The sequence below is a fragment of the Peromyscus californicus genome, unplaced genomic scaffold (assembly GCF_007827085.1).
Source record: "Peromyscus californicus insignis strain IS unplaced genomic scaffold, ASM782708v3 Scaffold_1__1_contigs__length_55948999, whole genome shotgun sequence".
Taxonomy (NCBI): domain Eukaryota; kingdom Metazoa; phylum Chordata; class Mammalia; order Rodentia; family Cricetidae; genus Peromyscus; species Peromyscus californicus.
The window spans coordinates 19,620,787-19,643,815 of NW_026294492.1; the positions used below are offsets into that span (position 1 = coordinate 19,620,787).

The 23,029-nt window shown below is 43.5% G+C and overlaps 1 protein-coding gene across 1 annotated transcript in view; it reads left to right on the plus strand.

The window, feature by feature from the left end:
* The window catches only part of Rab10 (RAB10, member RAS oncogene family), a 54,980-nt gene extending 32,200 nt beyond the window's left edge, over positions 1-22,780 (plus strand). The window contains exons 2-6 of the mRNA XM_052746050.1: positions 4,690-4,750; positions 12,518-12,656; positions 15,825-15,914; positions 16,632-16,733; positions 20,390-22,780. Coding sequence (XP_052602010.1) covers positions 4,690-4,750; positions 12,518-12,656; positions 15,825-15,914; positions 16,632-16,733; positions 20,390-20,473 — 476 coding nt within the window. The 3' untranslated portion in view covers positions 20,474-22,780. The remainder of the gene's footprint in view (positions 1-4,689; positions 4,751-12,517; positions 12,657-15,824; positions 15,915-16,631; positions 16,734-20,389) is intronic.
* Positions 22,781-23,029: the final 249 nt, after the last annotated feature.

The window sequence follows — 23,029 nt, forward strand, 5'->3', positions numbered from 1 at the left end:
AATTCTAGACCAGGAGACATTCAAAGGTGACTGTATTTGATTTTTTAATCCCTCTCAGAGACACTTAGTTTTACTTGATAAAAACCGTAAGTGTTGACAGTTAGTTTGTAAACTGATAAACTTCAGCTCTCTGGAGCTTATTGCATGGCTGCCTACGCTGATCATTGCACGCGCAGTGGCTGGAGGGTGCACTTTGTCTTCTTGCCACTGGATGGCGCTTGTGTAACACTGAAGTCGATAGGTTGGCTGGCCTTGAATGTGCCCTGCTCCTCATGCCTCTGACTCCCCAGCAATGCTCTCATGGGCATGTGCCACCATATGTGGCTCAGGTGTGTTTTCTGATGTGGTTTCTCTCTTGAGCAGCTGAATATTGATACACATGTTTACTGTAGTAAATGAAGTACTCTTTTAAGCTGAATCTCAGGAGTCAACAGAAAGTAAAAATTCTGTGAGTGTGTTTTACATAAGCATGACCTGTTTGGGGACATTGCTCATTGGATCAAATCCTGTATTTGTCTGTTTCAGCCGATGACAGGATTGCAGTAGAATCTGATTATTCCCCTTGGCAGCATCTTAGAGGGTTATTGTTATGCTCTCCTGTCCCCTCAGGCAGCTGAGCTAGTTAGTTATTTTTGCTCTGGTTCCTAAATTTAAAAAAGACGATTTATTAATTTATGTGCATGGGTGTTTTCCTGAATGCTTGTATGTCATCACATGTGTGCCTAGTGTCCACAGAGGTCAGAAGAGGGCATTGGGTCCTCTGGAACTGGAGTTACAGACTGTCATGAGCTGCCATGTGAGTTGCTGGGAACTGAACTCGTCTTCTACAAGAGCAAGTGCTCTTAACTGCTGAGCCAATTCTGTAGTCTTGATCCCTAACTTTTATCCTAAGCCTTTCTGGTTAATTTTCCACATTTAGCTATATACTGGGCACATGTGGGAGTATAAAAACTACATGCTGGTATAGCAAAAGTATTTACTTAGGAAAAAGTTAAGAGCTGTAAAGTTGTGTTTGTAAGCTGTGCATGGTGGTACACGCCCATAATCCTAGCCACTTGCAAGAGGATAGAGAGTTTGAGACCATTGTGAACTTTACATAGCCAGACCCTATCTCAAAACAAATAGATTGTGACTGCAGGAGGAAAATTGGAGTGGCCATGCTAAGAAACATGAGTATCTTTCTTTTTACACAATGATGATCCAATCGACATTTTCCATGTGGTGGAGAGGATGTCCTTGCAAATATGGCTCCTTGGTTGACCTAATTTCTGTTGATGTATTAGGTACAACACATCCTTACCCTGGCCCACCTTGTTTTGCCTTTCTCAGGCAGTTTTGGCTCTTTCTGTTAGTAGACTGTATTTCTATAACCGAAAAAAAAAAAAAAATTTAGGTTCCCATTCTTACTGTTGTGGAACATAGGAATTCAGTGCCACAGGACGTTCCTGGTACCCCCATTGTTCTCTTCTCAAATAATAACAGACGTTTGGTCACTGCTTAACCAAGTGGTGCACTGTAGTTGCGTTGTCCTTCTTTTCCTTCTTTAGTTTATAGTCCCTTCTTTTCACAGTCACCCAGGTTTTCAGGTACTCTCCTTCAACTCAAACAGAATCAGTAGACCTTGTTTTTTTGTAAATTGTATTGCTATTTCCTCTTTCATAATCTACCCCTGGGCCCAGTAGACACCCCTCCTCCTCCTTTTCCTCCTCTCTCTCTCTCTCTCTCTCTCTCTCTCTCTTTTTTTAAGGACCAGGTCTCACGCAGCTCAGACTGGACTTGAACTTGCTGTGTAGCTGAGGCTCAACTGCCTCCGGAGTGCAGGGTTGATAGTGGGAAGCGCCCCTCTTGAAAATAATTTACTTCTGTTGCTCTCCAGGCCAGTTTGACCTGTCTTTTTCATCACTGACAGTGATTTCCTATGTCCCTCTCTCTTGGTTTGGTAAAACTATCTCCTTGTGGCTGTCTACAGGATGCATGTGTAGAGAAATTCACACTGTGCCTCAGAATGGTTTCACTTGGTAGAAGGAAACCCAAAGAGAAATAGGAGAAAGGGTGTAAAGATTAATGTGCACATGTATGCCAGAACCACACAAAGCATGAAATTCAAAGAAGAGTCAGGTGGTTGAAGCTTAACTGTCCTTTTGAGAAAGGGAGAGGAAGATAGGCATCGGGAATTTAGGGTTAGAAAATGACTTTTAGGATAAATGGCTGCTCTTGAGTAGATTTAGTCGGTTTCCAGAAAGTTCCTGCCTGTGGTGCCAACGGGTCAGGGAAAGTGAAGAGTCAGCTGTCTTCTGTGCAGGTAAACTCTTGGGTGTGAATCATCTGCCGTGTGCCAGGAGAGTGGAGCTTGATATTTTCTCGATGTTTCTCCCCATCTGCACTTGAACAGCTCTCCTGATTATTTGCTGTCATGGTGTGGAAAAAGGTTAGGAACTCTCAATTCTCAGACTTTGTGCAGCTCACCCTGTTATGGTGCCATTCTCTGAGGCACCTCTGTGCTAACACATGGGAGCTGAATTATTTGTTATCTTTCAGGTCTGAGAATAGCTTTCATTTAGTATTGGCTAGACACACACTGAAAATCCTTGGTGTGTCTGTGTTCGTATGTGTGTATGTGGTGTCCAGAGGTCTAACTTTTTGAGACAGCGTCTTTTACTAACCTTGGGGTCCTCCTATCTTCACCTGGGTCCCTAACCCCCTAGTGCTGGGGCTACAAACATGTGCTGCCACACTTGGCTTTTTGAGTACTGGAATCTGAACTCAGGACCTCATGCTGATGTGATGGTTAGCTTTAATTGTCAACTTGACACAACCTAGAATCAACTGGGAAGAGAGGTTTTTTTTTTTTTTTTTTGGTTTTTCGAGACAGGGTTTCTCTGTGTAGCTTTGCGCCTTTTTCCTGGAACTCACTTGGTAGCCCAGGCTGGCCTCGAACTCACAGAGATCCGCCTGGCTCTGCCTCCTGAGTGCTGGGATTAAAGGCGTGCGCCACCACCGCCCGGCGGGAAGAGAGTTTTAATGAGGGATTGTCCACATTGGACTGCCCTGTTAGCATGTCATTAAGTTTATTGACATGGGCAGACCACCCCGTGGGAAGCACCATTCTCTAGGCAGAGGATTCTGGACTGTGTCAAACTGGAGCAGTGGAGCTGAGCACAAGCGAGCAAGTGGTGTGTGTCCATCCTTGTCTCTCTGCTTGGGATGTGATGTGATGTGACAGCTGCTTTAAGCTCCTACCACTGGGACTGCTCTTCTGGTGACTTAGCCCAGAACTGTGGCTAAAGGAAGCCTTTCTCCTGAGCAAGCCATGTGGAGCAAGCCAGTAAGCAGCACCCCTCCACAGCCTCTGCATCAGGTTTCTCCCCTGTTGGCGCTCCTGTCCTGACTTCTTTGATGATGAGCTGTGATGTGGAAGTGTATGCCAAATAAACCCTTTCCTCACCCCCCCCAAAAGAAAAGGAAGCCTTTCTCTGTTGGTGGGCAGCTATTTGTCACCACGGCAGGAGGGAAGAGTAGCACAGCAAGCCGTGTGTGCAGACAGGCAGACAGACACACAGACAAGCATGCACACACAGAGTCACACAATGTGTGGGAACATGGGACGTGTTCTGTTTCTCTGCAAGCCCTTGTAAGCTTTCCCCCGGTGTTTTCTGTGATGTGTCTTGGTGTAAGTCATCCTTTATTCATGCAGTGCTTGATGAGTCTTTCAATTTAAAAAAAAGTAAATCTCTTTGGTTTTAAGTTTTAGAGAGCTAGTGGTGGACGTTGACTGAATGTGGTCCTGAAAGAAATTCAAGGTGTTTAGGATGATGTTTCTTTTTAATTTTTTTAAAATTTATTTTGTGTGTATGGGTTTTTTGCCTACCTTTTGTACCCCCCCACACACCATATATGTGCAATACCTGCGGGGGCCAGAAGAGGGCACCAGATCCCCTGTAACTGGAGTTAGATGCAGTTGTGAGCAGCCATATGGGTGCTCGGAATTGAACTGGGTCTTCTGAAGTAACAGCCATACTCTTAACTACTGTGCCTTCTCTTCAGCCCCTAGGGTGATGTTTTTATCTTGACCAATTTGACTCATGAATTTCTGAATGTTTTATAAATTTCCCAGATGCCTTTTTGTTAGTGATTTCCAGTTTAATTTTTGGGATCAGAATGCATACATTGTATGATTTCAATACATGTAAACATATTTTATTGTGATAGATGTTCATTGTGTGCTGTAAGTAAGAGTGTGGAATCCCAGCACTTGGAAGGCAAAGGCAGACAGAGCTCTATGAGTTGGAGGCTAGCCTGATAGTGAGTTCCAGGCCAGTGAAGGCTACATAGTCAGTCTCTGTCTCAAAAAAAAGTGTGGGGGTGCGGGTGAGTAGGGATTTTTCTGTCTATATATTAAAAATAATTTTAAATAAATAGGCATTAAATTTTCCAACTAAAATATTAAGTATTTAAAGTTTTTCTATTTCCTCACGTGCAGAAGCTCTTTCTATGTAGTTACTGTTCCTATCAGGCTTGGTCTTGTATTACTCAATTCAGGTTGTGGACACATATATTCATGTGTGGCATTTACTGTTAGTGTATATGCATAAGCAAGCAGGTTTCAATGGTATAAGCATTTGACTTCAGAAAATTTTATTATTGCCAAGAATAAAGCAACAATTGTAATTTACCTTCTCTGTGTTACAGGAATAGACTTTAAGATCAAAACAGTTGAACTACAAGGAAAGAAGATCAAGCTACAGATATGGTAAGTGACAGGTGTACTTACTTCATGTGTTGGTGCCCGCTGCTTCAGGTTTGTGGTGAGACTCCCCTTTGCCATTTGTCTAGCGTCTTCTAGACTGCCCTCCTGAAGCAAGCATCCAGCGGCTTCCAGGAAGGAAAACACTGCCGTTGACTTGAGAGCCCATGCACTGTCTGTGTCTAGACTGTATAACTCCATAGTGCCCTGTATCTAGACTGTATAACTCCATACTGCCCTGTATCTGGACTGTATAACTCCATAGTGCCCTGTGTCTAGACTGTATAACTCCATAGTGCCCCGTGTCTAGACTGTATAACTCCATAGTGCCCTGTGTCTAGACTGTATAACTCCATAGTGCCCCGTGTCTAGACTGTATAACTCCATAGTGCCCCGTGTCTAGACTGTATAACTCCATAGTGCCCTGTGCCTGGACTGTATAACTCCATAGTGCCCCGTGTCTAGACTGTATAACTCCATAGTGCCTGTATCTAGACTGTATAACTCCATAGTGCCCTGTGCCTGGACTGTATAACTCCATAGTGCCCTAAGCACACAGCTCCGCCAACCCCACGTGAGGGGCCGAGAGGGAAGGAGCTGCCTTGATTCTCAGGACTGTAGCGCTCCTTTTACGGCGTGTCACTCAGAATAATAGTGTTTACAACATTCTCTCTGCTGTGCATCTTTTATTTTATGCGGGAAAGTTCTGCTACTGGCTCATAATTTTAGAAACCCAACCATACTAACTAGACTGGTAAAGACAACAATTTCAGATATTTAACATCGGTTTTGCTTACTGGGTTTAAGTGTGTTGGATGGAGCCGTGGTTCTGCTGACAACTGCCACTCTGTACACAGGATCTTTGGGAAGTGCTGTCTTACAACATTTTAGGAACAAAGATATGTTTATTATCCTAGAGCACTGGATTAGACTTGGACTTGTGTGAGAAGTTCTAAAAATAACTTCACCAGCAAATAAGCAGCTCTAGCCCTGAGCAAAGGGGTTGTTAGTTGCCAGTTAGTCCAGAGGTAGTGAGGCAAGAAGCCTTTTCTTTTGGTTTGAAGTGAGTTGTTTGAGAGATGGCTCAGTGGTTAAAACAGGAACTTCTGCAGAGGACCCAAGTTCAATTCCCAGCACCTACTACATCAGGCAGCTCACAGCTACCTGTAACTCCAGCTCTGGGGAATTTTGATCCCTTTGGCCTCTGCAGGTACCTGCGTGCGCGTACACGTATACACACACACACACACACACACACACACACACACACACACAAATGAAAATAAAATAAAATAAAAAAATACACCGCTCGTTGCCAGTCTGCAGAGACTGGGTATTGTGATGAGAATCCGTATGTGGAACTCAGGAAAGGAGGTGGAGGAAACCAGATTGAGCCCAGCATTGTGTCTGTGATCCCAGTTTGGGAGAAGTGGAGAGAGGATGATCAGGAACTCAAGGCTACATACTAGGTTCCAGGAGAGCCCTGGCTACATGCTACCATATTTAAAAAACAAACAAGGTCATTTGGCTAAGGTACAGTCGTTGAAAAGTGTAACTGTATGAAGTATGCAAATTAATGGGACACAGAAAACTTTAAAAGATTAATAACTTGGGTTATTCTAACAGAAATGGGAGGCAGTAATTGTTGTGTTTCTGAAAAATGAAGACAAATTTTTAAAAACAGGCACAGTGGGGCCTGGAGAGATGGCTCAGTGCTTAAGAGCATTGACTAAAAAAAAAAAAAAAAAAAAAAAGAGCATTGACTACCCTTCCAGAGGACCCAGGTTCAATTCCCAGCACCCATATGACAGCTCACAGCTGTCTCTAACTCCAGTTCCAGAGGACCCGACACCCTCACCCAGATATACATGCAGATGAAACACCAGTGTACATAAAATAAAAATAAAATAAATTAAAAAAAAATCAAACAGGCTCAGTGAGATGGCTCAATCGGGAAAGGTGGCGCCACCAAACCTAAAACCCGCATTTGACCCTCAGAACCCACATGGTGGAAGGCAATACCTGCCCCCCCCCCCCAAATTGTCCTCTCATCTCCACATGTATGTCTTGGCATAGATTTGCCTCTCCTCAAAAGATAGGAAAATAAATGTTAAATAAATCAGCCAGGCATGGTGGCATATGCCCTTAATCCCAGCACTCTCTCGGGAGGCAGAAGCAGGCAGATCTCTGTAAGTTCGAGGCCAGTCTGGTCTACAGATCAAGCTCCAGGACAGCCAGGGCTGCACAGAGAAACCCTGTCTCAAAAAGCAAACAAACAAAGACAGACAGACAACTGTTAGCCACAGAGTCCTTTTCCTGGCCAACAACTCCATCATCCTCAGGATCCTAAAGTCTTCTGTATAGTCTGTACTGGTGACTTTATCCTTTACCCAGAGACAGTGGCCTCATTTCAGCACCGCTTCTTTTTTCCTACTGTGTTAGTTAGACGTGACTAGGAGGACTTTATAACTAAATACAGGAAATTAACAGGCTGGGATGAGGCCGTGCCAGAGCAGAGTTGCAGTGACCAAATACCTTGCAAAGGACTCTAGAGTCCTCAGGATGATGGAAATGTTGATCAGGACAATGTTTGTATGGTTGACAGTGGCTGATGGAGCATTCAACACCCTGAACAACATAATTGGTGCAGTCCCTCGTGGAAAAAAGCCTTGAACCTGGTCTGCTTGCCATCATGAGTCTGTTCCTGCACTGGCAAACCTAGGCGCTGAGGAGCTGGCTCAATGGTTAAGACTTTACTGTACAAATAGGAGGACCAGGGTTCAGATCCCCAGAACCCACTTAGCTACTGAGTGGGTTGGCAGCATTGGCCTGCCATTCCAGTCTGGAAAGGTAGAGAAGAGGTCTTCAGCAAGCTGGCTCTGGAGACTAGCCATGTTGGCAAGCTCTGGGTTTGCTTGAGTGACCCTGTCTTGATGAATCATATGGAAGAACAATCAAGGCTGATACCTGATATCAACCCTGGGTCTCCACACACATGCGTGCACACCACAGACACATGGAAATGGGAAAAGAAAAAAAAAACAACCAAGAACCCCTCACTCTTGAAGACATCCCCATTTCCTCAGGAAAATCTGAAGGGGCTTCTTGAGGGATAAAGAGAAGGGATCCACCTCCTCCAGGACTTTGATAGCCTTGGTCTTGGTCTTATCTCTGTAAGTTCTGTAGCCAGTCACTGCTGCTGACTCCTCCCTTGGAAGAGCCCCAGTCTCCCTGGCCCTTCTTTTTTTTTTTTTTCTCCAGTCATTCTCTGGCATTCCTTATGGTTTAAATTTTAAATTATGTGTAAGTGTGTCTGTGTGTGGGTATGTGCTGTGCTGGCAGAGGTAAGAGGCATCAGTCTCCTGGACCTGGAGTTACAGGTAGTTTCAAGCCACACAACAGGAACTGACCTTAGGTTTGTGACTGTGTGTGCACGCTCTTAACGCTGAGCCGTTTCTGTAGCTCCCACAGTGCCCTGTTTCAAAGGTTTTCAATATCGGTTTTTTTAAACTTTTGGTTTGTTTTGGCGCTTTTGGTTTGTTTCGTAGTAGGTTTATTAAGACATAATTCACATGCCATTTTACCAGTTAAAGTGTCCAATTCAGTGGTTTTTAGTTTAGTCGAAAGATTGTATAGTCATCATTATAAATTTAGAATACTTACTCTCAAAAGAAACTCCGCACTTTCACACCCTGTTCTCCCAAACCTTATTAGTTTGCAGTCTGTCTCTTAGCTTTTCCTGTCTAGACATTCCTTATATACAGTATTATATAATATCTGATAGTTTGACTAGCTGCTGTTTCTCTTAGCACGTTAATCAAGATTCATCTGGTTTATACATGTGTACAGGCACCACTGCCTTTCCATGTCTGGGCTAGTATGAAGTGTGTGAGGGTATGTGTGTGTGTGTCTATCTGTCTGTGTGTGTCTGTGTTGCCCAAGGAGGGAGAAGAAGGCATCAGATCCTCTGGAGGTGAAGTTATAGACAACCACTTGTGAGTGAGTCACCTGATGTAGGTGCTGGGAACTGAACTTGAGTCCTTTGAAAGAGCAGCAAAAACTCTTAACTGCTGAAGCAGTTCTCCAGTCCCGTGTTTAATGTTTTTAGCAAAGGCCAGACTTAGCTAAAATATCTGAATAATTCTATGTTGCTACCAGTAACAGGTGAGGGTTCCAATTTCTGTAGGTCCTTGCCAGCATGCCTTTTTTATTATAATCATCCTAGAGAAGTTGAAGTGGTATCATTGTGGTTTTGTTTTACTTTTCATTTCTGCTTAATGATGATGTTGGACCTCTTAAGTATTTATTGACCATGTAAGCATATATTTGTGTAAAAATGCATTTATATATTTTGCTTATTTTTTACATTTATTTATGTATTTTATGTATATGGTGCTTTGTCTGCATGCATGTCACACCAGCAAACATACCCCTGCCCCTCCCATGAAGTAACTGACAAAGGTATATGGAAAAACAGCAACTACAGATAGTCTTTATAGATGTTTGCTGAGGAGAGGAGTGGGTGGGATGTATCTCAATGGTAGATCTCTTGTTAGACATACTTAAGCCATGAGTTCAGTTTTTAACATTGCAAAAAAAAATTTTTTTTTCCAGGAGGTTTTGTTTTGTTTTAAACATAGACAGGCATCTTCTAAAATTATGTAGACTAGTATAGCTAAACAGTTTTAACAAAGTGCACTAAGAAGAATCAGTCATATGATTTTTAAAGCCCCCCACCCCCAACACACACACCCTCACACACACAGGGTTTCTCTGTGTAGCAGCTCTGGCTGTCCTGGAACTCACTCTGTAGACCAGGCTAGGCTTCCTCTGCCTCCCGAGTGCTAGGATTAAAAGCATGGGCCACCACACCTGGCTTGCCCAATGATTTTAAAGTATTTTATTTAGCAACAGTAGAGCAGGACAGTGTGGTAAAGAGGAAGACATAGACACATAGAATATTAAAACAGAATAAAGGGAGCCAGGAAGCTGGTTCAGTGAATAAAGGTACTTGCCATCAATTACAACTGAGTTTGATCCCATGACCCACAAGGTGGAAAGAGAGTATCCTGCCCTGAAAGTTGTCCTGTGACCTCCACACATACCATGGTGTACACATGCCCATATATATACCCAATAAGTAAATATAATATTTTTTTGCCTTCATGTGTATATGTATACCATGTGCATGCCTGGTGCCTGTAGAGGTTAGAAGAAGGTGTCAGATCTTCTAGAACTGGAGTTACACGTGGTTGTGAGCCATCTGATGTGGGCTGGGAACAGAACCTGGGTCCTCTGCAAGAGGAACAAGTCCTCTTAACTGCTGACCCAAATCGCCAGTCCCGACATGTAGTAAGTGTGCAGAGAAGTATTTATACATATACAAGTAATTGAAAGGCAAGAAGGAAATCTGAATTCTGTCTTAGATAATACTGATGTCAAATTATAGTTTTGCCACTACACTACAGATACCTTTGGGTTACTTTATGGGCAAGGCATGGTGGTGCACACCTTTAATCCCAGTAATTGGAAGGCAGAGGCAGGAGACTCTCTTGAGTTTGAGGCCAACCTAGTCTATGTAGCAAGGTTGAGGCCAGCCAGGGCTAAGTAGTGAAGCCTTGTTTTAGAGAGGGATAAGGTAAGAGCAGGCAGACAGCTCTGCTGTTTAAGAGCACTGGCTGCTCTTCCAGAGGACGACCCAGGTTCAGTTCTTAGCACCCACATGGCGGCTCACAACTGTCCTCAATTCCAGTGCAGGGGATCTGCTGCCCTCTTCTGGCTTCTTCTACAGGCGCCAGGCATGCACATGCTGCATGTACATGCAGGCCAACAAAACACTCAAACACACAAGACAAAAATAATTTTTAAAAGTACTTTTACAAAAAAACTTGCCGGGTGGTAGTAGTGCACACCTTTAATCTCAGCACGTAGGAGGCAGAGGCAGGCGGATCTCTGTGAGTTTGAGGCCAACCTGGGCTACAGAGCGAGATCCAGGAAAGGCGCAGAGCTACACAGAGAAACCCTGTCTCAAAAAACAAAAAAAAAAAAAAAAAAAAAAGGTAGTCTTTGGATCTGATGCTCTCTTCTGGTCTCTGAAAGGCACCAGGCAAGCATGTAATGCGTATGCACTTATGCAAGCAAAACCCTTACACATTTACATAAGATAAAATAAAGATGCACAGTTAAAGAGAGGGAGCTGGAGAGATGGCTCAGTGATGGAGAACACTGGCTGCTCTATGGAGGACCCAGGGTCAAGTCCCAGCAATCCTCATGGCAGCTCATAACTAACTGTAACTCAAGGCCAAGGAGATTCTGGCTTCTATGGGCACAAGGCACATATGTGGTACACAGACATACATGCAGACAAAACACTCACACACAGAAATAAAAATAATTTAAAGCCGGGCGGTGGTGGCGCACGCCTTTAATCCCAGCACTTGGGAGGCAGAGGCAGGCGGATCTCTGTGAGTTCGAGGCCAGCCTGGGCTACCAAGTGATTTCCAGGAAAGGCGCAAAGCTACACAGAGAAACCCTGTCTCGAAAAACCAAAAAAAAAAAAAAAAAAAAATTAAAAAAATTCAATACAATGAGGTGGAAAAGCGTGGAGGTGGGGATGTAGTACAGTGGTGGACTACCTGACTAGCATGTGCAAGACCCTGGCCAGGCTGCAGTGAGTGAGTGAGTGAGTAAACTAACAAACAGTAGTCTTTAATGATCGAAGAATTCCACATGCTTTCGTGTTTATTATGGGAGTAAGATACTGAGTAAAATGGATCCAGAAGTTTTTATATGGCTTGTGGGTATTTAAATAAGTTCAAAACATTTTTTTTTTGTCACTTGCTACTGTTTTCTTCCTTTCAGCTCAGTATGAGTAGGTCATTAATTACTGTAGCATGAATCTTAAAAGTCTTTATTAATAAAATCAAACCTCAGGCCAGTTATTGGGGTGAATGCTGGAAGATCAGAGAAGCAGAACAAGCCACAGCTTCCTCACCTTGCCAATTCCTTAGCTGATCCTGTTTCCTCAGACTGGATGCCTCTCAGCTGAACTGTGCTGCTCCAAAGCCTAAAAGCTTAACCAGCCAAATGCTTCTAGTTTCTGGTCTTCACGCCTTATATACCTTTCTGCTTTCTGCCATCACTCCCTGGGATTAAAGGCTCACTTTCCGGCCGGGCGGTGGTGGCGCACGCCTTTAATCCCAGCACTCGGGAGGCAGAGCCAGGCGGATCTCTGTGAGTTCGAGGCCAGCCTGGGCTACCAAGTGAGTTCCAGGAAAAGGCGCAAAGCTACACAGAGAAACCCTGTCTCGAAAAACCGAAAAAAAAAAAAAGGCTCACTTTCTGGGATTAAAGGCATGAGTCACCATGCTTGGCTGTATCCTTGAACACACAGAGATCCAGGTAGATCTCTGCCTCTGGAATGCTAGGATTAAAGGCGTGTGCTACCACTGCCTATCCTCTATGTTTAATATTGTGGCTGTTCTGTCCTCTGACCCCAGATAAGTTTATTAGCATGCACAATATTTTGGGGAATACAGCACCACCACAAATTACCTCCAACTATGAAGTGTGGAGCTGGGCATTCCCGGGCTGCCAGCACTTTGGAGGCTGAGGCCGGTCTGTCTCAAAGAGTTCAATGAGTACTTGTTCTGTTTCCTCTTTGTGGTCAATAGTGAATTTCAATCTGTACTTTTGCTACTATTCAGTTTTGTCCTTTATTTGAAGTGTAGTGATATTAAGATGCTTCAATCAATTCTTGACTGTTTGTTTCAGGGACACAGCAGGCCAAGAGCGATTTCACACCATCACAACCTCCTACTACAGAGGAGCAATGGGCATCATGCTAGTGTATGACATCACCAATGGCAAAAGTTTTGAGAACATCAGCAAGTGGCTTAGAAACATAGATGAGGTAAGACCTCGGAAGTGCCTAAACCCTCCCTCCCTCGCCAGCTGAGTAGTTGATCTTCAAACTTCGTTCAGTAGCTCTGTAGATAATAAGAACTACCGGTGGTAATTGTTTTTCACTGAATTGAATTGAATGATTTAAAAATTTTTAATTATTAAGTTTTGGAAAGGTTATATTGGTTCTTGACATTTTGACATGTTTAGATATAAAGACAGTAAATCTAACCAAAAGGAAATAGTACTACATGCATGTGAAGTTAACAGTTTTTTGTAAGCTGAACTTACATATCAAAGCGTATCTATTTCATTGCTATAGTTTTGAGACTTCCTGTTGGAATTGTTATTCATGCCATATTGCTGTCCTCTAACATTTACGTTTCACTAGGACTTTGGAGGGATACATGAAGCAGGGTAACTACTTGGCTGTAGAAATACTCAAGGAAGGGCGCTTTAGACCAAAGATGTTAGTTACCCTTAGCCCAGTTCTTGGGAGACTTGATCTCATGTTACGTCTCTAAAACACGGAGATATTTGTGTGAGGTGTGTAGGTGTGTGTTTGGTATAGACGGGGCTATGCTCGTCAGGCACACATGTAGGGTCAGAAGACAACCTTCTTCACCTTTGCACGGCGTTCAGGGACCCGGTTCGTGGTAACAGGCTGACACAGAAAGCTTCTTTTCTTTGTCTTTTGTCTTTTGTAGTTTTTCGAACCTGGCTTTCTCTGTGTAACCCTGGCTGTCCTGGAACTCGCTCTGTAAACCAGGCTGGCCTGGAACTCACAGATCCATCCACCACCTGCCTCTACTTCCCAAGTACTGGGATTAAAGGTGTGTGCCACCACTGCCCAGCTCACAGCAAGCATTTTGATCCACTGAATCATCTCATTGGCTTGAAGCTCTGTGTGTGATTTACGAGTATTGTCTGTTTTGTGGATGGTCTTGTCAGTGTCTTTTGACTCATCTCAGACTGGTCTTGAACTTCTAATCCTCTTGCCTCTTGCAGCTTCCTGCATAGCAGGCAAGCAGTCTACCAACTGAGCTACCCAGTCCTTTTCACTCTTCTGCATACTTGTAAGGCAGGAAAGAAAAGTGAGATCACCTAATGGGACATGGGTTGAGAAAGCTGCCCCATATCCCAGTCTGGTTGAAGTTCTGCCAAGTGACTGCCAACATGGTTTACTGTGTGGGAGAGAGACTCTTCTGTATAAAGACATCCCAATAAGGGTTTTAAAATGGTAGTGACCTGTGCTTAAAGTCTTGGCATATGTGAGATGTCAAATATGGCCTTCCTCCTTTCCTAGATAGAGGCTTGTAGTTTTCTGGAAATTTTATGACTTAAACTTCCTTTACAATGAAAATGTGTCTTAGCTCCCTGTTAGTGCTTGTGATCTGTGGTTTTACCTTACCAGTCTGTAATCCTATCCAGTGTGTCTCAGAAATCACCCTGTGATGCCATTTACAGAAAAAGAGGGGGTGGAAACAGGTGGAAGGTCCCTTAGAACAAAGTAATTTAAAAACCATCAAAAAACCCCAGGCATGGTGATGCATGCCTTTAATCCCAGCACTTGGGAAGCAGAAGCAGGCAGCTCTCTATGAGTTCAAGGCTCCCAAAGTTACACAGTGAGACTTTTTTTTTTAAAGCCACAAATCAAATGTCTAATGGTTGTTAACATCTTAAATGTGACTCTTGAAATCATGTCCACAGTTGGCTATGCACAGTTCCTTCCCCAAGTGCCTCATTTTCTACTAACTTCTGTGCCTTAGTGTATGTTCACAATCTCTTAGTCACTTCAGCTGTTTCACATTGACTTGTCCTGGGATTCTCTCTTTTTAAACAATGATTTTTACTTATAGGAATGTACCTGTATGAGTAAATACCATGTGTGGGTACCCACTGACTCCAGAAGAGATTATCAGATACCCTGAAGCTAGAGTTACAAGTGGTTGTTGTGATTGACCTGGTGTGGGTGCTGGGAACTGAACTTGTGTTCTCAGGAGTGCTCTTAGCTGCTGAACTACCTCTCCAGCCCAAAGATGAGAGAAGCTGTTTTGCCAGGTTATGCTGAAATTCTTTTCTGCAGTGAAATTAATGCTGCCACTTGGTTGCACAAAAGTTTTGGTTTACGTTTTTGATTGTTTGGTTTTGGTTTGGGTCTTTAAGTCAGGGTCTCACGTAGCCTAGGCTAGCCTCAACTCTGTGACCTTAAATCCTTGATTCTTTCATCTCTGCCTCCCAAGTGCTAGGATTAAAGGCATACTCCACCATTCCTTTTTTTTAGACTTAGGTGTATGAATGTTTTGCCTACACATTTGTATGTGTGCCGTTTGCATGCCTGATGCCTTGGAAGTCAACAGAGGCCTGTGCCTAGACCTAGACCTAGACCTGCACAGGTATCCTGGCCCTAGAGTTACAGGTGTGTGTGAGCTACCATGTGGATGCTGGGATCAACCTGGCTCCTCTGCAAGGGCAACAGTGCTCTTAACTGCTGAGCCAGCTCTCCTACCCTGGCTTAGATTTAATTTAATGAATGAAGAATTTTAAAAAATTTATTAAGTATGCAGTGTCCTACCTGCATGCCAGAAGAGGGCACCAGATCTCATTATAGGTGGTCGTGAGCCACCATGTGGGTGCTGAGAATTGAACTCAGGACCTCTGGAAGAGCAGTCAGTGCTCTTAACCTCTGAGCCAACTCTACAGCCTGAATGAAGAATTTTTAATACCATTTTGACTTGTAAAAATGGGGGGGTGTTGCTGAGAAGTGAGTGTCAGCAATTTTTTAGATACTTTTCTTCTTAGCTTTGCTATAGATAATTCTTCTTTTAAGAGGGATGGTAGTTAGGAAGAAAGGAGGCCTGAGCTGAGGTCATAACTGCAAAGGTTTCCCACACCAATAGGAATATGTTTACTAACTAAGCAGTGTGTCCCTGCTAGGTGTTGCCACTGTTGGTCATTTCTGTAGCACTTTAAAGCATACAAGCGCACAGCAGGGAGCCGGTCCAGGCACAGGCTCTTTCTTTCCCATGCATGGATCTGTGTCCCTGCACTTACATGCATGCCACACGCACAGACACTTGGAAAAGGACATGAGTTTAAGAAACATACAGTCGTGTTCAGAGAATATTAAGTCATAATTCTTGTCAGTGTGCAAAAATACAATTTTATCCTGTTTCAGCATGCCAACGAAGATGTGGAAAGAATGTTACTAGGAAACAAGTGTGACATGGACGATAAGAGAGTTGTACCTAAAGGCAAAGGAGAGCAGGTAAGAGTGAACTGTGGAGGTGATAGAGCTCCACTGCGGGGCTGTGCGGTGCACTGGGCGGCTCTGCCGGGTCTTCCGGAAAGGGCTCTTTGGAAGCAGCGGCTCACTTACCTGTGAGCATCCTCTCCACTGCATAGGTAACATGGGGGCAGAGCCACATTCGTGCCTCGTGTGTCAGCTCCGTAAGCTGTACAGAAGAGCGTGTCAGTGATTGGTTTTGTTGTTTGCATCTTAGAACTTAATGAAACGTGTCAGTTATTAAGATTCTGAAGTTTGATAACTAAAAGACTCTGGCAGGCGGAAATTAGGTATATCACACCGAGCTCTTAATGTAAGGACATCGTACCTGATCAGAATATCTGAAATGAACTCTTGAGATTGTTTCATTATCTCCCTCTCTTGTTAAGATCTTGACCCATGGGCTGGAGAGATGGCTCAGAGGTTAAGAGCACTAACTGCTCTTCCAGAGGTCCTGAGTTCAATTCCCAGCAACCACATGGTGGCTCACAACGAACTATATGAGATCTAGTGCCCCCTTCTGGCCTATAGGCATACATGCTTTATACATAATAAATAAATAAATCTTTAAAAAAAAAATGTATTCTAGTTGATACCACTACCTTCAGAGTAAAGTGATGATTTCCTCTAACATGTTAGTGCCACCAGTTGGCGACCCGTATTTGGCAGTTGCATAACATTATTTTGCTTCTATTTTAGATCGCAAGGGAGCATGGTATTAGGTTTTTTGAGACTAGTGCAAAAGCAAATATAAACATCGAAAAGGCGTTCCTCACATTAGCTGAAGACATCCTCCGAAAGGTAAGTTCCTTTGTGCAGCGACACTTTTGAATTACTTTGTCTTGGTGGTGGTGGTAGGGGTCGTTTTTGTTTTTCTTTGTGCCAGGGTCTTACATGTACCTCAGGCTGTCCTGCGGCTCTTGTTTCTCCTGTCTTAGCCTTCTGGATGCTGGGGTCATCCCACAACCTTCTATTCTTTGTCTCCTACATACTGTGTTCACATAGAAGGTTTGGGTTTGGGTGCTGTAATTCCTTAAAGATCACCTATTATCAATATCTCATCCTCCAGAATGAAGGAGCTTGGAGCTAGATGTCTAGAAAACCTGTGGAACCTGAAGGAGGTAGTCAGTGGTAGCTGTTGGTGTCCACTGTCTGCTCTCTAGTTCACACTGCTCCCCTGCAACTCCTTGTGTCTGCATGTGTGATGTTGGGGGATGAGCCCTGCAAAAAGAAGGGAAATTGGGGCTGAGGGTGTAGATCAGTGGTTCTCAACCTGTGGGTCATGACCCCTTTGGCAACGCTCTGTCAAAAATATTTACATTACGATTCATAATAGTAGCAAAATTGCAGTTGTGAAGTAGCAATGAAAAGAATTGTATGGTTGGGGGCGGGGTCACCACAACATGAGGAACTGTTTTAAAGGGTCGCAGCGTTAGGAAGGTTGAGAACCGTGAGTGTAGATCATTCCTAGAATGATTGATTGCCTAGTATGTGGGAGGCCCTAAGTTCAGTCTCTGGTATTCAGAGAGTGAGAGAAGGTTAGTGTAGGTAAGTATATGAAGGCTATTCATGGTGTATTGAGTGGTGGGAAGCAGGTTAGAGCCAAGCGCGATGGCATCAGATTGATCACATGTTGAGGCCAGCCTGGCTTACAAAGACGGATCCTGTCTCAAATTTTAAAAAAAGATCAAGTGAAAGATAATGGTTTCATTTTAAAAGATTATATGATATACACTACTTCTGCTAGGAGAATATGCAGTACATTGTATTCTATGCAGCATGTTGTGTGATGCTTGATAAAAATGAGATAATGAGGCTTAAAAAAAGATTGTATGATACCAAACAGATAGATGTATTTCATATAGCAAAGGTTACATACATCAAAGGAAGATCTGGAAAGGTAGGTTTTTAAGAAAATTCTTTAAATTACGCAAACGTTTTAAAGTGCTGATTTTGTTTTGTTTCTTAAGCATTGATTGTGTGGGCTGGAAAGCAGCTCAGTGTCAGAGCACTTCCTTGGCATGCTCACGGCTCTGGGTCCTGTGCTGTCCTAGTCTGCATAGTCCCAGGCCAGCCAGAGATAGGCAGTAAGATGCCCTATCTCAGAAGAGAAAGAAAATTACAGCTCCTTCATACGTGGAAATGCCATGGAAACCTACTTTGTAAGCTAATCTGTTTAAAGGTGAAAGAGAATGTTTGAAAGCCAAGTGCATTGGCATACACTTTCAAGACCGAGACAGATTTTCATAGTGAGTTCAAGGCTAGCCTGTGTACCACAGTGAGATCCTTTCCTAAAAAAAAAACAAAACAAAAAACTGCTGAGCACAGTGGTGCACGCTTTTAATCCTAGCACTTGGAAGTAGAGGCAGGTGGATCTCTGTGAAAGGCCAACCTGGTCTACAGAGTGAGATCCAGGGCAAGCCAGGGCTACACACATAGTGAGACCCTGTCTCAATATCATCATCATCATCATCTCCCTAAATTTAAAGAATCCCTTGTTAACTCTTCTCTTGGTTAGTGCCCTTTTCCTGGCTGAGAGCCAGATTAAGGTCTGCTTCATAAACTGAATTCATACTGTGACTCTCCAGTGTTTTACCAAGAGACGCTCCTTTGTCGAGATCTACACAGATCTCATTAAGTTAGAGAAAGCCAGACTGTGAGCTGTAGTGAGTAAACCTCAGTCCCACTTACCCGGGAGCCACAAGTCCCCAGAGAAAGGGAACTGTGCGCAGTTGTGTTTCCTTGGTGTGGGCCTGTTGGAGCTGCCTCTTCACTTTCTGTGTATTTCCCTTAAAAGCTGTCCAAGTAGCAGAGGCAGACATCAGGAAGCTCACGGGGTTTGGGGACCAGTCTTGTTAGTCTACAACTTGATGAGTCCGTCTTGAGGCAGTTGAGACTAAGTCAAACAGGAATCTCACTTCAGGTTACTAGGCTCTCCAAGGGCTGCTGGGTGTTTAGAACATTTTAATATTTTCCATTGTTCTGCCAAAGACCTTGATTTTTAAGTTGTTCCAGGAAGCTAAGTTCTCAGACACACCTTAGCCTTTAAAGTTCTGTTGTGATACTCTAAGAAACATGTGCAGGATGTTGGACAAATACAGAATAATAGAAAGGAGAAAGCCCACCCCTAAGAGTTAGACCATTAACATTTTGGTGTGTCCTTGGAGCTGCTTCTAAGTCTTGCCCACCCAAACTATGTAACTGCATTTCATCCCCTCCCTTCCATTTACTCATGATTGAGATTGCCTTTTTGTTTGGTTGCTTTTTGAGACAGATTTCTCTGTGTAGCCCTGGCTTTCCTGGAACTTGCTCTGTGGACCGATCTGGCCTTGAACTCACAGAGATCCGCCTGACTCTGCCTCCTGAGTGCTGGGATTAAAGGCATGCATCACCACCGGCCCACAAAGGTTACCTCTTTTTTTTTTTTTTTTTTTTTTGGTTTTTTCGAGACAGGGTTTCTCTGTGTAGCTTTGCGCTTTTCCTGGAACTTGCTTTGGAGACCAGGCTGGCCTTGAACTCACAGAGATCCGCCTGCCTCTGCCTCCCGAGTGCTGGGATTAAAGGCGTGCGCCACCACCGCCCGGCCAAGGTTACCTCTTTTAAAGCACCAGTTAATGCAGACCTGTCTGAAAAGGCAAATAACTGAACAGAGAAAGGCTCTTGGTGTCTCTCAAGTTAGACATGACCTAACAATGCTTTTTGTGAGTTGTAAATATTTTTTATTTGGAGGGGGCAGGATTTGCATGAGTTCTACAGCGCATTGTGGAGCTCAGAGACAACATGAAGGAGTCAGCTCTATCCTATTGTATGGTCCCAAAGACTAAACTCAGTCATCAGTCTTAGCAACACCTGCCTTTAAGACAAAACAAAACACAGGCCGGGCGGTAGTGGCGCACACCTTTAATCCCAGCACTCAGGCGAGCCAGGCGGAGTTCGAGGCCTGGGAACCCTCTGTGAGTTCGAGGCCAGCCTGGTCTACAGAGCAAGATCCAGGAAAGCTACACAGAGAAACCCTGTCTCGAAAAAAAACAAAACAACAACAACAACAACAAAAACACAGGTCTTGTTGGGTAGTCCAGGCTGACCTAGAGTTCTTCATTTTCTGTCTTCTGGATTCTGGGATTACAAGCATGTGCTACCACGCCTGGCTTAATGATGCTAAGTACTAAGTACTCCAATGACAAACCTGCTCAGGAGAGTTAGGCAGGGATGGTTTGAGATGCTTTAGTAAGTGTTGCCAGGAGATGTCTGTCACACTCCACGGAGGAGGAGGCCACCTAAAGGACAACCAGAAACAGTTTCCAAGTGGAGACTTAGTGTGGGTGGGGGAGGGTGGCGAGCTCCTCCCGTGACTGTGAGTGCCTTTTGTTGTCGAGCTGATATTGATGATTCTCCCCGTGGAGTGTGTCGTCATGTCAGTAACGGTTCCTCACGGTTGCCTCCTTGTGTTGTTGCAGACCCCTGTAAAAGAGCCCAACAGTGAAAACGTAGACATCAGCAGTGGAGGAGGCGTGACGGGCTGGAAGAGCAAATGCTGCTGAGCTCTCTCTCCTGTCCATCTGTCGCCATCCACCATCCGTTTCTCCTCTTGCTGCAAAATAAAACACTCTGTCCATTTTTAACTCTAAACAGATCTTTTTGTTCCTCATCTTAACGATTCAGTCCACCTATTTTATTTGTTCTTTCATCTGTGACTGCTTGCAGACTATTATAATTTTCTTCAAACAAAAAAATGTATAGAAAATCATGTCTGTGATTTCATTTTCAGATGTATTGCTCAGCTCACCACTGCACTTCAGTTGTATTATAGTCCAGTTCTTATCAACATTAAACTATAGCAATCATTTCAACTCTATTCTGCAAAATTGTATGAGAATAAAAGTTAGAATTAACAATTTTATTTTGTACAACAGTGGGATTTTCTGTCATGAATAATGTGCTTGAGTCCCTATAATCTATAGACGTGATAGCAAAGAAACAAAAGCCAGGAAGCACTCATTTTTGCCTTGAATCTGTCCGTGGGGTTAATTTTGTCCTGTGCCTTATGTGGAAAGGAACTTCTTCAGTTCTTCTTGTTTTGTTTGGAAGCATGTGCAGGAGACATTTCATCCAACATCAGCCCGTTCAGATGCTCGCGGTTTGCTCGGCTGTAACTTTCACAGTAGTTAACTGAGGACAAAGGGTGAGGCAGAAGTGATACTTGATTTGCAGTCTCGTTTCCAGTGGCCTTGATATTGAAACCAATTCCTGCCACCAGGTCCCTCGGCCACTCTGTCCCTGCGTCTCATCTTTCTGCATGCTGCTTTGTTTGCCCACTGCTCCTGGTCTGAGTTATTTAAAGATGAAAGGTTTGTCGAGTTGAACATACAGCACTGATTTACCTTGCTAAGTAAACGGAAAGATAAATTCTAACTGCCTACTATCAGATGTCAGTTAATCGGTGTCGGCCCTCATTTACTCTCCTAAAACCTGTCCCGCTGTCTGCCTTCTGTTCCTCCCCTCCCCCTTGCCCTCCCTGTCTGTCCATTGAGTTTATGAAATGGAAGAGTTAATTGCATGCACTAGTGTTTGGAGGGTGTTGTGGTTTGTCTTTCTAATTAGGTATATATCCTATTCACTTTCCTAGAATAAACTTCTTAACCTGAATTTGAGTAGTCTCCACTCTGGCAACTCCTCTGGCAGTTCGGTAGCCCAGGAAAGACTGGTTCTGAAATAAACGTGAAGAGCACGAAGGAAGAGTGGATCTTAGTGATGTTTGCCAAATGTATTGAGATTTGGCCTCTGAAGAACACTTCAGTGTTAAGTTGTCTTTACTGTAAGATTTAGAAATACATTATAATATTATTAATGTCCCATCTTTACATCCTCTTGGAAAACTTGTATTACCATGGATTTTTAAAGAATACAAAGGACAGCGAAAGGCTTCTCGTGTAAAGCTGAGATCTCTGGCTTTCTGACCCTCGCCTCGCCTCCTCTTTCTAGTCTGGCTTCATTGCTTCTCATTAGGACAGGGTAGGCTAAGTTCCCTATGCTGCTGGCATCCTAAGATGATACCTTTGTGGAAATAATTGTGAATAGCATGATTCATTTCAAGCAGAGGCTGAGTTTAGGACAGCAGCTTCCCTTGAAAAGGTTTCTGTGACACGCATTTTAATGACCTCTTGGCTCACACAGACAATATAGGGACATATCTGCTAAGAGAACCCATGCATTTTTCAGATAGTGCCCTAAAGACAGTTTTACATGCCTCACTGGTGGCTCTTAGTTTTTTTCCTCCCTCACTTGACTTTATCATTGTTTACTAGTAAAAAGCAACATTGCCAAATAATCCCGCTTTTCCACTCTGAAGAATGCAATGTCTAAGCTTTTGAAGTCGCAGGTTAACCCTGCTGCTGTCTTTGGGTCCTCGCTGTTTGTGTTCTTCCCTCTCTCTGGAATGTGGCAGCTGCCGCTTCACTTTAAACCTCTTTAATCCTTGATTCAGTGACTTAAGGTTTGGAGCTACACACTGGGATTTTGGCTAACAGACTGACAGTTTTGTTGTTTGCATAATTATAATCGGCAATTGTACAGAGAAAGGCTACGGCTACCTTTTGTTAAATCTGCACTTTCTGAATATCAAAAAAAAAAAAGGGAAATGGAGTATAAATTAACTTTTGTATAATCTGTTTGAAACCTGAGTTTTATTTGCTTACTCTTAGGGCTTTGTCCCCTTTCTGTAAGTCTCTTGGGATCTTGTGTAGAAGCTGTTCTCATCAAACACCAACAGTTCAGTCCATTCTCTGGTACTAGCTACAAATTCGGTTTCATACTCTACTTAACAATTTAAATAAACTGAAATATTTCTAGATGGTCTACTTCTGTTCATATAAAAACAAAACTTGATTTCCAACTGTGTGGTTTGGTTTTCATTTATTTTTGGATTGGAGGGTTGCTTCTGAAAACAGTACACGAGGGCATCCTGTTAAACATGGTAAAGATAGAAGGCAAGTCATTTTATCAGCATATGGAAAATAGAAGGCGCTTGGAAGAACTGTGTAGCAAACTGTATTTTAAACCCACAAGGAGCTCTGATAACAGGGTGACTGCCCTGGTCC